The following is a 16,702-nucleotide window of genomic DNA, read 5'->3' on the forward strand; positions in this document are numbered from 1 at the left end:
ACTGACTGCTGCTACATCACACGAGCTGGCTTGTTAAAAATGTATAAATGATGACGGAAACAAGGGAAAACTTTTATTACTTTTTCATTTCCCTCAGATTTAAAAACACTTCATAACCACGGATGTGCAAGGACATCATAGATAGCCCTACCGCCTCACCCCACCACCCTACAAAACCACTGAACCACGGCAGAGCCGCGTTACACTCCCCCGTCTTTACACCCGCGAGAGCAGCCGCTTCCCCTCGCGGTGCCGCAGCGTCCCCCCACCACGGACCAGCTCCCCCCTTCCCCTCCGGGGCCGCACGAGGGCTCCATGCCGCGCCCTCCCTCAGCCACCGGCCCCCTCCGCCCCACCTCGCGTCGCGCGGGAAGGCGGCGCGGCCACGTGACGCGCAGGCCCCTCCCTCCTTCCCCAGGCGACGTGGGTCGGGCGCGTGCCGCGCGAGGCAGCCTCGCGCCGCGTCCGCCATTTCGTGTGGGGGGCGCCGCCATGTCGCGGGGCTCCGCCGCGTCCTGGGGCGCTCGCGTGGCGGCGGGGTGCGACGAGGACTGCGACAGTGACGACGATGACTGCTGGGATATCGGCGTCCCGGGGGACGAGTCGCAGGTGGGGCGAGGCCTCGCCGCTGCCGGAGCCGTCGTCCAGCCGGGGCCCGCGGCCGGGTGGTGGCTGAGGGGAGAGGGCTTGAGACCCCTCCCGTCTCTGTTGCGGGTGTTTTTTTTAGCAGAGCAGCGGTGGGATACACTTGGTCTAGGCATATAAAACCTGGATTTTGAGGGGTTGGCTTCTTATGTAAAATCTTAGTGTGCTTTTCAAATGCTTTCTCTGCTTACTGATGGCAGACTTGTTACTCCTCCCACGTGCGGGTGAATCTGAAAGAGACCTGAGGCCCAGAAAGCTGGTTTATGTTTTAAATCTCTGAATCTGTTTCTTCCTAATATGAAGACGTAAGAGATTTATGGCATCTGATAATCGTGTGGTATTTGATAGTGTGAGGCAAAGGGAGGCCCTGCATGGCTTTTTCTCGTGGCTGGAGCTGGAAAATGGAGGTAAGGTGAAAATTAGCAGTACTCTGCTAAAGGTTACAGTCAGTTTTTCAGTGGCCTTGATCTTTAAATCAAGGTTCCTACCCAAAGATATGCGTCATTTGGAAGTTGATGGTTAAGTAGAGTAAAAATAAGTCTAAATTAATTTATTGGCTGTTTCTTATCATTGATTGTCTATACATTAATTAGTTACTAAGAACGCTGCAAAAATGTGGGAAAGACTACAGTATGCTGGGGGAAATTGTATAATTCTGAGTTTTTGTGATACAACTTCAAAATTTACTACAAAATACAATTTCTGACTATACCCTCTACTGTCAGCAAAGAAACTAGTGAATATTCCTTGATTTATTGGTGTATGTAATCACTTATAATTGGGATAATGCCAGCAGCAATCTGCATCTGCAGCTTTAATATAGAACAAATCTGTGATGCTTCTGTGAAAGGAACTTGAGTCAGGCAACTGCTTGAATCGTAAACCAGTCCTTTGGTCAAATCATTTTTTAGCCAACTCATTTATGACGCAGCAATTACAAGTCTTTTGCCACCACAGGAGTAGGAGGGAATAACAATATTAACTCTTCCCAGCCATGAAAATGCTGGGCTATGCCACACAGCTTGTCATTGCGCTACACTGCCCCACATTGCAATTTTTGTTTCTGATTATATTTTATTTTTTAATGCCATGCTTCACACCATGTGAAATGTGCAAAAAAGGTAAAGAAATGTGTTGTAATATTGTTTTAGCAGCAAAATATGAAAAGGAGTCTTAATTGAAATAACACACCATTAAGAAAATCTGCGAACACTGTAGGAGGATAGCACATCCATTGAGAAGGAAAATAGTTGCATTTTCAGAGAGTGGAACCTTTCTGAGAAGGTCATATTAAAACTTTTTTTTTACAGTTGAGCCGAAGCAGGTCTACAGAGGTGGAAGAAGTAAAGTTTCAACAACACATTTTTCTTCCTCCACTTCTCTGTGTTGTCCTTACAGAGATCATTAGTGCTTTTACACTGAAGTCAGGCTGTAGTTGATTGCTTGAAACGGTTACCATGTTTTGACTTTATTTTTCTTTGTCTGTCTATCAGTTGGATCAAACTTTGGAGTTAGACAAGAAGGATGCATTCAAGAAAGCTCTGGTTCATGGTGATGTGTCCTTGATTGAACAACTCTTAAACTCGGGTAATTAAAGCTATTTATGAAGTTGAATACATTTACTTGAACTTGGAAAGAATTCTAAAGCTTTGAAGTTTCTCGTTTCAAAGTAACATCTTGGGTCAATATAGGAATATGTGAATATTTCCAATATGGGATATAAACTCTTGGTATAAAGATGAAATTGTTTTTTTCAGTGTCTCAGCATGATGTATTTCTGCAAGCTCCTTCTAATATATTTTTTGTCAATCAAAACTCCTGAAAACTGAGAAAGCTGTAATGTGTGAGCAATTACATAAGGTGTTTGTTTGTTTTCAGATGTATCTTTAACCTGAATATCTACCATAAACGCTGAATTAGAGGTTGTTTAAATTGAGAGTGAGAGTTGAGTGGGTATTCTTTACCTTGTTCTACTTTGGAGGTTGGGGAGAAGGAAGGACATTGGCTTTTTTTTTTTTTTGTGCTCCCCCGTTTGAAAATTCCATGTTTTTTTCGAGCACAGCACTGTTAAATTTGTGGCATGTGCCATTTGTAATACCTTAATTTTTCAAAAGTGTCATGTTTAATACTATAATATCTGGTATGTGCCAAGTGTCATGGCAACATCAGCTGGAGAAAGATTTTGTGATTCCAAATGGTCTAATAGGGTTTATGTGGCATTTGTCACTAAAAAGTAGTTTGTCCTGACACTAAAAGCATTTCTCCCTGATCTGTTACTCGGTATTTCTCTGTAATGTGTTTCTGCTACTCAGTGTTAGGAGGATTGGACTTACTGAAGCATCCAGAGCAATCAGAAGCTGCATAGCTGAGGTGACCTGCCTAGTGATAATTATCAGGAAGTTTTGCTTCAACAAGCAAGCAGAATAAATAGCTGTGAGCTTGTTCTCTGAGAAAATGTGTCTTGTGGCTAGAAGAAAGTATTTTTTTCAGTTAGCAATGGGTTTTTCTGAGTTTTAAATTGGTGACATTACTTGCCCTTCTGGGAGAAGACTTTCTCACCACAGCGGGGAATAATTTTATTTTAAATCAGTATTAACTCAAAACTAATGCACAGGTTGAAACAGTGTGAATACTGTGTGAAATGTATCTTCTATCTTGCATTGAAAAAATCTGTTCTCATGTAGAGTTTTCAGTGATATCTGTGCATTAGATTGTTTATTTGTTTTGTTACAGTTAGCCACTCTTAATGGCTTATTCAGCAAAACAGTAATAGCTGAGATCCAACCTTTTTGTGTTGATGTTTGCCACATAATGAACTGTTCTAGCCATTTGGAAGGTGAAAATTCCCTGTAGTCCAGCATCTTGTCCCCTAAAATGCACAAGGCAGTGAGTGTCATGAGAGTCTGTAAATGTCCTAAGATTATGATTAATTTTTGACATATCCAGTATAGTCTCTGCAGAGCAGTGGAAAATAATGCCTCTCTGAAGAAACGTAACATTGTCCTTCAGAGGATTAGTGCTTAGTCAGATGAAATCTTTGCCTCCGAAGTTGCCTTTAGTTTATGTTCAGTAGAGCTTGCAGAAGGCGTGCTACCAGCACTCCACCAAACTCCAGGTTTGTGTTGGAAGTGGATTTCCTAGCAACAGTTAAGGACGTTCTTTCAGGTAGAACAAGAACATGCTGTCTTCTGGCTTGCATAGCGATTGCTCCAAGAATCCGTGGTGCTGAGGCAGTTTCATAGAGCTGCTTTAGGAGATGGACAAGTCTTCTCTAATCTGTCCTATTAAATACTAACGTACTAAGAACAGTTTCCTGTCACAAAAAGTAATGCAAGCAAGTAGAAGGTGTGGTGGTGACTCTAACTGGCATTTTGGTCTGCTTTGGGAGTAAAATATTTAATACTGTATAATCGGTTTGTTTTCCTCAAATGGGACTAAAAGTTAAGGCCTTGTGACAGTTCAGGCTGACCAGGGATGCAACTACAGCCATTCCTTTCTTGTTTTTAGCAGTCTGTTCCACACTTGTCTTTGCATGTTTGTTGGAGCTCATCTGATCTTGTGCGAGGTGGTTCAGACAACTAAAGTAATAGTAAGCTTTGTAGGGGGAGGGTGGGGAATGAATAATTTTTTTGGCCAGTTTAGGACTTTGAACTGAGAACTGTAGGTGGGCCAGCGGTGGGAGACGACAGCAGCGCTATTTAACTTCGCTTTAAGGTATTGTGGAACCACAGCAATAACTGTTGACAGACTTATATCAATACTTCTATTAGAAAAGAAGTCTTCCACTATCAATTGTTTTAGAAGTTACCTCTCAAATAAACTGAGACTGAATGTGAATGGATTCTAACAGTAGAAGCGGTTCTTAAACTAGGAATCTTTCAGCACCTTAATTTTTTTTGTATCATCCATGGAATTACTTAGCATGAAAAGGTATATGCAGAATTCGATCATAGTTCTTCAGGCATTACCTTGTTAAACTTTCTGAATTTGAGATTGCATTTTTCTCTCTAAAAATAGCCTTTCTACCATTGCTGTTATTAGCCACAATCAACAAAATACCTGAACGAGGTACCAGAGAAGCTGCACTAAGGTGTGCAAGTGGGTGTGTGATAACTAGCAAAGATCAAGCCAGACTAGCCAGTGAGTGAAGAGGGAGTCAGGAGGTGTGCACGTGTGGGCTGTAGAGACCTCTGTTCGGACAGAGAGGGGAGCAGGATGAGGCCGTTGATGCTGTGTTCACGTGAGCTCTGTGTGTCTGTCTGTGGGGCTGGTGGTGTCTGTGTGGTCTGTGCATGTGCCTGCTGGGAATACACATGCAGCCTTGGTACTGGTTGGACCCGGGAACATGGAGCTGCAGCAGGCTTGCCTCTGGCTGGCTGATATGGCCTCGTTTTTCCCTTAATCTTTTTTTTCCTGGGCTTCACTGTTTGTTGCCTTATAGGACTTCTTAAGGGCCTTTTTAATACCAAACGACGACTTGAAAACAGATTAGGCAATGAGAGAGTTTGAGTAGTAACTAGCGGGAGATGTTTTTGGTTAGGTCAACAACTCATAACCCATGCAGCCAAGCAGCCAGGTAAGTGTTGATACTGTTTTAGTTGCCCTTTCTCTATCTTCCTCTGAAGATAATAGTGCATTGTGACTTCCACAGTGCATAAATGCTTCAAGGCACTCACTAGAAAGACTGCAGTAGGCCATGTGTGAGAGGTTGTAATGCAGCTTTGACATTTCAAAGTTGCATTGCAAAAAAAGACTTTAAAACTTAGAAAAAGCACCAACGTTCTGGCCAATACTGTCTGCTATATAGGTAAAGAAAGCAGCGCGGAAAACACTTTTCTCAGGTGTCCTAGCAAATCTGTATGTCTGCCAAGTGGATCTTTTGCCATTATTGTTTAAATACGTATTAAAATGCTCTGAATGGGAGCTCTAGTCACTTGGACTGCTTTTCCTCTAAAGAGGGGAAGTGACTTTTTAATGCCGAGAGTGCCAGCTTTCTGATACTCCTTCCCAAGTAGTGTTAGTTCAGCGGGCTGTGGGATATCAAACTTTCTAGATGCTTGAAGTGATTTGTCTACAAGGAAGTTCAGATATGACTGCTGAGGGACTGGCAGTCCTCACCCACAGTTACTGGCTCACCTTGTAGAATTTGGCTGTGGGCCTCAGTGAAGCGTTTTGTAAACTGCAAACAGGAATGCTGTGGCATTAAGGATTGCAACTAGTATGTATGCAGTACTGAAAGGATTTGATCGTAGCTTCTGTGGCTTGCAGGTGTTAGAATGCTTCAAAACCCGGCATTCATTGAATGCTTCCTCTTTATTGATTACAACTCCTGATCTTAAACAGTTGAAGAATCAATTGCAGAGCAGTGACTTCCTATTCTCTCAGCTTTAATGGCTTCATGTTGCTACAATGAGCACATCTTTGACAAGCTATCAAGGGAGGGAAAGTAAATACACGTTCTGCATGAAAAGGTTTGTGTGTAGCTTGACTGTCACAAATTTCTTAGGACAGTGTCTTCCACAACTTCCTCTTGTAAAGCAATATATTGAGTAATCCATAATCACTGTTGGACTAACGTGGAATCAGCTGATGGCAACCAAGTGCTATAGAGGAAATAATACGTGAGGAATGATTGAAGGGATGTTTTCTCTTATTGTAAAAATCTATAAAGAATTTTATTTGAAAGTTGTCACATGAGTTGCTGGATCTGGTACTTCGTTTGGTGAATTTCGGAGGACAGTCTGGCCAGTTTATTATTAGCCACAGAAGAGGCTGTGGCCGTTACACAGACTAACAAACAAAGCTGGTGGTTGTGACTGAACCTTGCATTATCTTATCTTAGAATCATAGGATGGTTTGGGTTGGAAGAGACCGTAAATTATATTTCTTTGGAGATAATATTTTCATAGTACTGAACACAAAACTGGTATCTGCAGCTTAGCTGCATTGGAAGGCAGATAATAAGAGGAGCCATGAAGCAGGAAAACCCTAGTCAGTATGGTCTTAATAGTATGACAGACACGTTGCTTCCACAGCAGCCCATTTGGATTGGTAAGAATAAAAATTTGGGGGTTTAGATTGAGAAAAGCAGTAGCACTAAAGTGGAGAAAACAGATTATGTGCACTTCTCTGAAATTAATTTGCAGTTAAATTCATTTTTTTTAATTGTTTAAATTTTCTTCTGTTGTGCTTAACTACTTGGATTGAGTACTGGGCTTCATTGGGGTTAGTTCTAAAAGTTGTTTTCTGGTATTCCAGCTAAATATGTATTTAAAAAACAAAAATGGTATAAGAGGTTTTCCTTTCTCTAGGGCTAAGTGGAAACTGTGTAATCTTCATTATAATACGTATTTGAATAAGATTTATAAAATGTGTATTTATTTCGGTGTAATTTTAAGATTTTAGTATCTTAAATTTTGACAGGTATAAGCATAGAATCTAGCTTTCAGTTTGGGTGGACTCCCCTGATGTGTGCTGCCAGCACGGCTGATTTTGCAGTGGTACGTCTTCTTCTGGACAGAGGTGCCAATGCATGCTTTGAAATAGGTAAGATGTGAATAAAAATAGTGGCCAGTACCTCTCTATACCAGACGTTGTCCTACCTTTATTCTCTTTTTATAAAGAGAGAAAAAAATAAAATTTCATGATGGAACTGGGATATAGTCTAGATTTTCCAATTTTAAAGTAAAAGTAGAAGTTTTAAAGTAAAAAGTAAATATATATTTTCTTGGATCTCATCTGGATTCATCTGATGGATATCCTTATTCTCTCTCTCTCTCTTTCTCTCTTATTCTGTCTTCACTACCACCTCTTGATCCCCAAGTACATTTTTTTTTTAAAACGTTATTTGAAAATCATCCTAGAATTCTTGAACAGATTAAGCTGTAGAGTTAAAACTTCCTTTGTTTGATCCTGTTATGAACTATGTACACGCAGAAAACAGCTAGAATCCTGAATTTTGAGTGGTACCCACTGCTTTTAAATTCATGATGATGACGTTGTTTCATCCCTTCTAAATCTAACAGAAGTGCTCTTTTCCTATAAAGTATTATTCCTTTGTTCAGCTTTCCAGCTAGTTATGTGCAATAGATTCATCTTTAAGGCCATAGATGCTTCTTCTCCCACTGTAGTTGTTTGATTTTTGCTCTCCAGCCACTCATCGTTAGCCTTCAAACATGCCAGTTGACCTGCTCATGTGATTGCACTGTATCTCGTTTCAGACCAAAGTAATAAATAAGCACTAGGTTTTAGGTTAATGATGGGTTTTGATTTCTGTATTTTAAACGACTACACCCTAACAATCAGAAGAGTAGGTCAGATGTCAGGTCTGCAAGATGGTGACAAACACTAATTCTCTTCCTCTGGCATTAACTGAAGAAATAATACGCTTACAGGAGTAGCTGCCCAGTTAATGGGAAACTACTCTAGACTTCTCTAAAACGAGAGCAAAAGTTTTCTATTAAGTGAAAATTACTCTTCAGTGTGTTTGCTAGATCAGGGTTTCTGGCAAGAGTTTAGTGGAACTTCTAGATACTACCAGTTCCTCTCTCTGTTTGTATAGCTCATTAATAACTCTGTCCTGCTTCAACTGTAGTGTTTTCCTTCTGTTTCATTATGTTGGAAAACTTATCCAAGCTCAAGAAAAGATACGGCAATACAGAAGAAACTGATGAAACATGTTACTATGAAGTACATAAAAAGTTCCATGTTTATGGTTGTAGAGAGCTGTAAATTGGGCAGGAACTTCTGTGGGTAGCATTTTCAGCCATCCAGTTAACCAACATGCGTGGCATTTTTTCACCCTGTGACCAGTTGTGTTTGCCCAAAGTGGCACCTTGTTGGGATCAGGTTTCTCAGCTCGTTTCCCTGCTGGTTTGTGTAGTGAAACAGTAGCTAGGGCACAGCAGAGTATTGTCCAGCCAGGAACAGTCTTGCAAGCCATTGATTGATTCAGATCAAGCCAAATGTGTTCAGTACAGCTATGCCACCCTTAAGTCGTACTAAATGTCATCAGTCCTGGTTGTTCTGTATGAGCTGGCAATGACTCGAGTGATCCCATACTAGTAATGTTATAACCTTATAATCCTAATAATAGCTCTGCTGTTAATCACCTTTTGTCACATTTTAGTTATTCTTTGTACGCTGCTCGCTTAATTTTACCCTAATAGTGGAATGAACTTCGGTAGTCATGACGAATGAGGAGCTAATGGTAGCATTCGCTAGGTGGTGGGATCAGCATGTAGCATCTTGTTGGAGTAAATTCATTGTCTCTTCTGTGGTTTTTTTTTTTTTTCAGCTAGCCTGACCACAGACTAATCTTTTTTGCGGTCTCTTACCATTTTTTCTGTGCAGAAGAGAAACCCTAGTGTTCTAAGGTGTTTCTTCTTCTCTTGCTTATGTATGACCTGTAGGTAGGCAAGCAGAAATCAACTTCCCACCCTTTCTCACTATCTTAACTACTGAATACAAATACAACTACAGTTTCTTCTTAAATATAATTCCCAGATTAATGATCTTTATTGCTATCTTTTGTTCAAAGTCCAGCCAGCTTTCAGGTCATGTTATTACTGATGACCAGTTTAAATGTTCAGAGTAAGAATCTGTTAGTGAATGAAATTATTTACTGGAAAGTTAATTACTTACCATTAAGAAGTGACTCTATGAAACTTAATTTTTCATTTAATACACTGATGTATGTGTTTTACAACTTCTATATGAGAAGGTTGAAAGTTACAGAAGGTTGAAGGTTACAGTTTGGTCTTTAAAAACCTAGCTGAATTTAAACACAAACCTAAAGTCTTAAGTTGGAGGAGTCAAAGACAAGAAGTTGTGAGAAGCAAAGAAAGTAGAGCAGATTGCGGTGAAGTATATCTCAAGTTTAAATGCAAAAAATACCTGATCTCTTTTGAAGAATAAAGGTGCTAGTGCATACACAGTCCTGAGATTTCTATAAGAAAGGTAGAAAATATGTTGTAACACTTCAAGCATTGGTCTGAAGTATGTGCAGTTAAAATTATACTTGTTAAATTGCTGAAGGCATGTTTGAACTTGTATGTAAGTTTGTTTAATAAACAAAGTGGGCAGTTGTTCAAATGGTAGTCTTCTAAGCCAAAGAGCTCGCTAAGGTCCTTGAGGTGTGATACTTCCCACATCTGTAGGAGAAAAATAGGAAAGATCTCCCCTGTTCTGTGGGCAAACAGCAGTGGTGTACAGTTCTGATCCATGAGTAAAGGTGGCACGTAACACCCAGCTGGCTTTGGAGCTGGAGCAAATAAATACACTGGTTCCTGATGATGAGTATTCACGTATTGTGGATGTGGATTTAAAGAACGTTCCTCCTTTTGCCATCTTCTTCCTGCCACTACTGCACAATAGTAGTCTAGGTTTGTAAACTGGTTTCCTTTTCCTTCATCCTTTTAATAAAGCCTTGTTACTTGAACTGTCCTTTGTATGGACCTCTGTTCTTCCTATTATTGATGTTGCTATGCGTGTTTTTTTAAAAAGGTTCATGCACTTTTTTTAATTCATTGCAGTTAACTCCCTGTAAGATGTTTCTTCACTTGACTGTGTTTTATGGAGAGGTAGGGAGGAACAGGGAATGAATCTCCTGGTGTGGACCGACCAAGATTTTAGAAACAGATACCTAAATTTAAGCTCCTGCAGGTTTTTTTTCACTACTTAAGCATCCTCACCTTCAGTAGTGGTAGATGTCTCATTCACTTCTGATGTCATTCACTAGTCTCATTCACTTCTGTCTATGTCTTCACTTTTTAGATGCCTTTATCTTACCTGATAATTCTAGTGACTTTTAGTGGAAGAAAAACAAGTTTCTTACCTTTTTTAAAGTATCTTAGTTTATCAGCACCTGATAAACAAATCTAGCAAATGCAAAAGCTTTTAAAGGAACTTTTGGATTAGCATAGTGTTTGACTTTGTGTATGCAATTCTCTAACTGTAAGTTTCCAAACAGATAAGTACACAGTGCTGATGGCAGCGTGTGCTGCTCATGCTTCAGAGGAAAACATCTTGAAGACTGTAGAACTACTACTGTCAAGGAATGTCGACCCTAACCTTACTTGCAGGTACAAAAAAAAAAGTCTTTGAACACTCTGTATTATGTAATATTACGGTGGAGACATTTTTAGACTTCGTTGTTACCACTTAAGATGATGTCTACTTCATTAGCTTTTTGTAACTTTGCTGCTCTGTGTATATACAGAAAGATTAGGGTGCAGGTGTTTTTCTCTTCTAGTATAGTCATTCACCTGAGTAAGAGTGTGATCAATTTTATCAAATTCAAGTGTGTGTGTTTGGTTTTCTTTGTCTTTGTTTTGTTCTGCTTTTTGTTGTTTTTTTTTAAGATAATTATTTTAATCCTTTCGGTTGACAATAGTGTAAGCACAAGAAATACATCCTTTGCCTTTCCCAAATCATATTTCTTATTTTGTATAAGGATGTGGGTTAAGCCATCAGTTAATTGGTTAATTCTTTATTTAAATTCAGGCTTTGCTTTTGAGCTTTCTGCGATTATCTAGCTATATTCCTTTCACAGATTCCTGTGGAAGAAGTAAACTTCTCTTTAAATAAAAGTTATTCTAGTGCAAGCATGCTTTAATCTCCTTTCAAAAAAAACAGATGACAGTGTTTCTCAAATTACCATGTCATGTCTCAGCAGTCTGAAGCAACGCATTGTGAGCTGTCCGTAGTATGCTGCAGTGCTTCGTTTTAAATAATAAAGAAGGAAATTCTGGGCTGATCCATGATAAACTATCCTCCCTCTGCTGGAAGAAAAAAGATTGTGTTTAGTTCAAATTGAAACTGCTTTTTTTTCACTTGACTGAAATTAATTTTTTTTATACCACAGCTCTTTCACCTCTTTACCACATTACCTAAAATATGTGGACTGTGTAATGATACAAAAAGAACAGAATTGGAGGCCTGTTGGTTCTTACTAAAAGAATTCAATTGATTTGCTGGGACCTGACCTTCACTGTAATCATAGTACTGATAGATGGGGAATAATAATAATAATGATTTTAAAAAAAGTTGTGCTGAAGTGGCACTGATCTACAGTACCAAAATTAAATGCCCCATTCATTCTTTATAGGCTAAAAATTGCTCATGAAATAAGAGAAAACTGCAAACTCTGAAATAATTACAGTTTGTTGCCCTCGGATAGCTGGGTGTTAAAATAAATGTCCTGCTTGAAAAAATGGGGGAAGTCTTTGCGTTATACAACTTTGCCCTGGGTGTTTGAAAACATAAGCTAAAGCTGAAAGTTTACACTTAAAAAGGCCTTTGGCTGAACTTTGAAGAAAAAAGATTGGCTTCTGACACAAGAGTTGGGAATTTTAAGGACAAAGCCTTATTTATAAACTCAATGTGTGTTTTGCATAGTTGATCTTATTTATTTACTATCTCTCTTTGTTCCCTAAGACCTTGTGCTAACATGTGAGTTAATACTCGCGTATTACCAGATCCAGTGTCCAATTGTGGTAGTTCTTGCTTTCTCAAATGAGAAGGTGACTGACAATCCAAAATGTAGCATTTCAACCCAACAAAAGTAGAAGTTAGATGACAAGAGTTGGATTTTTTTCAAAAATCTTCATGCTGCCTTTTTTCCCTTGCCAGTATTTGACTTCCATGCATGTTGCTCCATTATTAGAATTGCTTAGGAAGCTTAGCTGCTGCTTTGTGGGGGCTTCTTCCAATGTGCTCAGAAACACAAGGATGAAACCCATCAGACCTGGTTCTGTGAAGATTATGAAACAAAATAGATACTCTGCATGGCACTCAAGTCCTGCTTCACCCATTCTGTTAGAGCAAGCAGAGTGTTCTATAAGAGGACATCCGAACTGTCAGTGAATTAAGATTATTGTGAGTCTTCACTATGCAATCAGTTTACTGCATATTAAGAACTAAAATTTACATTATTTGGTTGTCTCAGCACTTAAAAAGCAGTGATTTTAGGAATCTTCCTTTGCATTCACCAGCAACTGAAATGTATGTAAATTCACAGCTGAAAATTTAACTGTGGTGTAAGGTAGAGCTTGATACTTGTTCTTTCTCTGTTGATCTGGCAGAGAAGCCATATGGATTGTTCTTTGATTTCACATCGTATGGAGATGATAAACAGAAATCTGCAAATCCTTTTGACTAATTCTTGAAGTGTGCGTGATGAGGTGGAAGACCACTGAAAAATAACTTATTTGAAATTCAGTCTAAGAAAGAAGACAAGCTTAAGACTGGATAGGTAAACGGTTTCTTTGCAGTAGAGTAGAGCACGAAGGAGAAAGTATTAAGCAGAGTAACTTCCGTTATTTTTGCTGAATTAAAATCAGGAACTAAATACTGGTGTCTGTGAAAACAGTTCTATCGAGAAGGTAGTATATGAAAGTAGCAGTGCCAACTGAAGAGTTTGGAAAGACAAACAAGCAAGGTATTGGATAGGCGAAATGGGAAGGTGTTGTAAGACGTGCTCTTGTATAGTAGTCTTTGCAGAGCTGCTGTACTCTGAGTGCTTCATTTAAGTGAATGCTAGCTTGAGAAATTAGCTGTTTTTATCTTGTACAATTTACTTCCATCTTGCTCTAAAATGTAAATGATATACTTAAGACTTTTGTAAGTCCTGGAAATATTTAAGCAGACTCTTTGTCATTTGTTCGGTTTCCTTTTTTTAAAACTTCTTTTAACGTGCAGAGCTTTCTAAAAGGTACACTGGTTTTATTAATATTAACCCGTGACTTCATTTTAGACAGAAGTAAAAGGTATGAGCAACTGACAACTATATCACAGAACAATTCCTAGGATTGTATTTCATAGGTTGTTTAGTAAACTTGGGTTTTAGTGACGATATCTTCCAAATTCTTGTTTATATAAGTACAATAAAAGAAACCTAATGGCTTTGCAGGTAAGGGCAGTGTTTTGAGTTGATGTTTCATGCCAATAGACTTTTTGTTGAAGGACATACAAATAGGTGATGACTGAAACTTCATTTACTTTGAAATAAGTTCTTTGTTTTGTGTTCTCTATGGGATGTGCGTGGCTCATGGCTCAATCTTAAAATTTCTAGCATAGTTGAGTCCTGGTCAATGACCAAGACCATGTTTCTGCTTTAAACTGGTTATGAATTTTGTGTCTGTTTGGAGAAAGTCCTTAAAAAGCCTTTTTGTTTGCAAGTATTGTAACACTAGACTTTTGTTCTGTCTTGTTATACTTGTGTTGTGCAGATTAAAAATAGAGATTGAAGCATACTGTTATGTACAGCAATGCATGCACATTAAAACACAATCACTGTTCAGGTCTGGTGTTAAATTGCCTATATTAGTTCACTTCTGCTTACGTTTGGAGGAGTTTTAAGCAGTATCAAGAAACTGTTTCACAATGGAAGTTTTTAGACTACTTTGCTCTCTTGAGAAAATCATAGAACCATTTAGTTTGGAAAAGACGTCTAAAATCATCAAGTCCAACTGTAAATATAGATGATAATGGGAGGGTAAAATTTTCATCTCAGTATTGCCCAGTTCACAAGGTAGGTCTCTCTTCAGGTTGCGTAGTCAGAATAAAGCAATTGTGTAACACCTCAGTTTTAGCAAGATATTTATTGCTACTGATAAGATAGTAAGTCTGCATTGCTGCATAATAATTTTAAAGACCTTGACGTTATCTTGGTGTGATAGTTAACTACGCCAAACAACTAATAGTACATCTCAGTAAAGGCAAATAGCTTGGGAAAAATTAATGCACTACAGTGTGTTTTATGGCCAGGGCAAGAAAATCAGGGCATTTAATACTGATTGAGTAAAGATCTTTGATCTTCAGCAAGAAAAGTATTCTGTGATACTGCATATTAGATCTTGTTAGTTTGAGAGGGTTTCTTATTCTAGCACTATGAACTCACAGAAAGACATTTTATTATGTTGGTCAAACATCAGTACAGAGGGACTAAATATTTAAAAAAAAAATCAGATGGAAAATTACACTTAAAGTACTGTGTTCATTTGGGCTATAACCATGTATGTCTTCCCTCCTTTTACTGAAGTTAGGAAAAAGTCAAAAGCACAGTAAATGTGTGAGTTAAAAGCCGTTCTTCCTAACTTACGAAGTGTTGAAGCTTGTTCATCACCCCTTTTGGTAGTGGGAAGGAGTCTAGACACAGAAATGGATGATTTGGAAGACTGTACTACTTTCAGCTAGTATTGAATGTACAGTGGTACTACCAGGCTTGGTACTGTTAATCAGAGGCAGAGATTTAAGATACTCTGGGACAGTACCAGTGTTAGACACTGTGTTCTCAGAAAGCCTGTTGAAAAATATATCTTCATGTCTTGGGATGTCCCCTGAGCAGCCTTTCTGTAAAACAGAAACAAAACCTGCACTGCGATCCATTAGGATTATACCAGCAACGTTCTGTCTCAAGTATGTTCAACTTTCGGTGGTAGTGTTCGCTGTTCATAGTTATTTGCATAGAATTGGTGGTGGTGTTTTTTTTCCATGTGATGATGTGGATTACTTATTTGTTTTTCTCTTTTACATCAGAATATGCTGTGTCTTTAGCTAAACTAGTTTGCTTGTAAAAATGGGACAGTGTGAGGAGGTAGAAGGACAGGGCAGGATGATTGAACATGTCATAGCATTTGCAATCCCCACTGTTAATTTTTATGCTAATCACATTTATAATCACATCCTTTTTATACTTCTAGTTGTATGAAGATTGCTTTGTCTACTTTTTCATCTTCTGTGTTCTGTAGAACTTACGTATCTATTTCCTATCTGTTTTACAAGAATTATGTAAACATTGAGAAGCAGAAAGATAAAAGAATGGTGATCTAAAATGAAGTCTGAAACTAAGCCTGACATGTGTTCTACCCCAGCCTTCTTACTAGAACTATGTGCTTAATACTCCTAACAAGTTCTCGTTCAAGAAGGTAGAATGCTCTTCTGCCACCTTGCTTTTAAAAAGGTAGTGCTTTTTTAAATTAAAAAAAAAAAGGTATATTGCAGCTCACAATACGCTAAAGTATGATCTTCCAATCCTGTTTGTTGTACAGAGTTTTCCACTTCACTCCTTATAATCCCAGTAAGCTTGAAAAGGGACAGATAGCTTTACTTCTCTTACTACAGGCAAACTGTTACTGTTTCCTTTCTCGGTTATTCTCAGTTACAAGCATAACCTACATCACTGGAGTTAAGAAACTGACTCCAAAAGCTTCTGAAGATGCTTCTTGGTTTTCCTGAACCAGTATTCAGTTTGAAGATGAACCGATTAAAACATTAGTGTTTTGTAGCATTTCCTCTCCTTGGGGTCTCAAGAAGAAAATATTAGAGATTAAGCTGATAAGGTTGTTTACTACCTGCTGGTTTTTTCTAATGTTAATGATACATGTTAGATAATGTTAGTTCTAGGAAATAAACATCTGTCCAGTTGTGAGACTTCAAATGCAACTTATGCTTTTCAAGATCACCAAGCTGCATTACTGAACTTTGTACAAATATCTCTTTGATGGAAAGAAACACGTGTCTGGATGGAAGATATCTCTTCCTTTCCTCCCTCATTGGCAATCTTCTAGAAAGCTGGACTTTGTTTTGCTTGAGAGTGATTCCAACCATAAGAATGTGTATATGTGAGATATGGTGAATTCTGCACCGCAGGTTCAACTTACATCATACTTTATTAATAAGTTTTTTATGTTCATTTTAGATTTGTATCTATTTTATATTGACTAACCCTTGAGTATTATGTCCAGCATGGGCAAATACCATGTAGCAAATTGCGCAGCGCCAAAGGACTTCACAGGTTCTTGCAAAACAGGTACACAGGTACTTCTGCAAGCCAGGTTGCTGAAACCAGAGTGTCTGCAAGGCTCCTCAAAATGAAGAGAGAATTCTTCAGATCACTTACTTGGATTGTTATCACTATACTTCGTGTATGTTTTTTTAGATTGTGGTAAGATGTACCGTGTCGTCAACAAGAAACAATGGATTTTTTTTGTTATCTTACACATTGCAGTTCTATTTGCAGGTGTTTTTTGTTTTGTTTTTTTTTACAGGGCTGGGA

General features: G+C 38.7%; 1 protein-coding gene across 2 annotated transcripts in view; it reads left to right on the forward strand.

Moving 5' to 3' along the window:
• Positions 1 to 265: 265 nt before the first annotated feature.
• The window catches only part of ASZ1 (ankyrin repeat, SAM and basic leucine zipper domain containing 1), a 39,772-nt gene continuing 23,335 nt past the window's right edge, over positions 266 to 16,702 (forward strand). The window contains exons 1-4 of one of the 2 annotated variants that reach the window (XM_048050999.2): positions 266 to 609; positions 2,139 to 2,232; positions 7,069 to 7,191; positions 10,616 to 10,727. In XM_048050999.2, the coding sequence (XP_047906956.2) occupies positions 316 to 609; positions 2,139 to 2,232; positions 7,069 to 7,191; positions 10,616 to 10,727 (623 nt within the window). In that variant the 5' untranslated portion in view covers positions 266 to 315. Of the gene's footprint in view, positions 610 to 943; positions 1,053 to 2,138; positions 2,233 to 7,068; positions 7,192 to 10,615; positions 10,728 to 16,702 lie in introns of those variants that run through there. The other variant, XM_066991316.1, reaches the window with a different exon arrangement.

This window comes from Anser cygnoides, chromosome 1 (genome assembly GCF_040182565.1).
Source record: "Anser cygnoides isolate HZ-2024a breed goose chromosome 1, Taihu_goose_T2T_genome, whole genome shotgun sequence".
In the NCBI taxonomy this organism is placed as follows: Eukaryota; Metazoa; Chordata; class Aves; order Anseriformes; family Anatidae; genus Anser; species Anser cygnoides.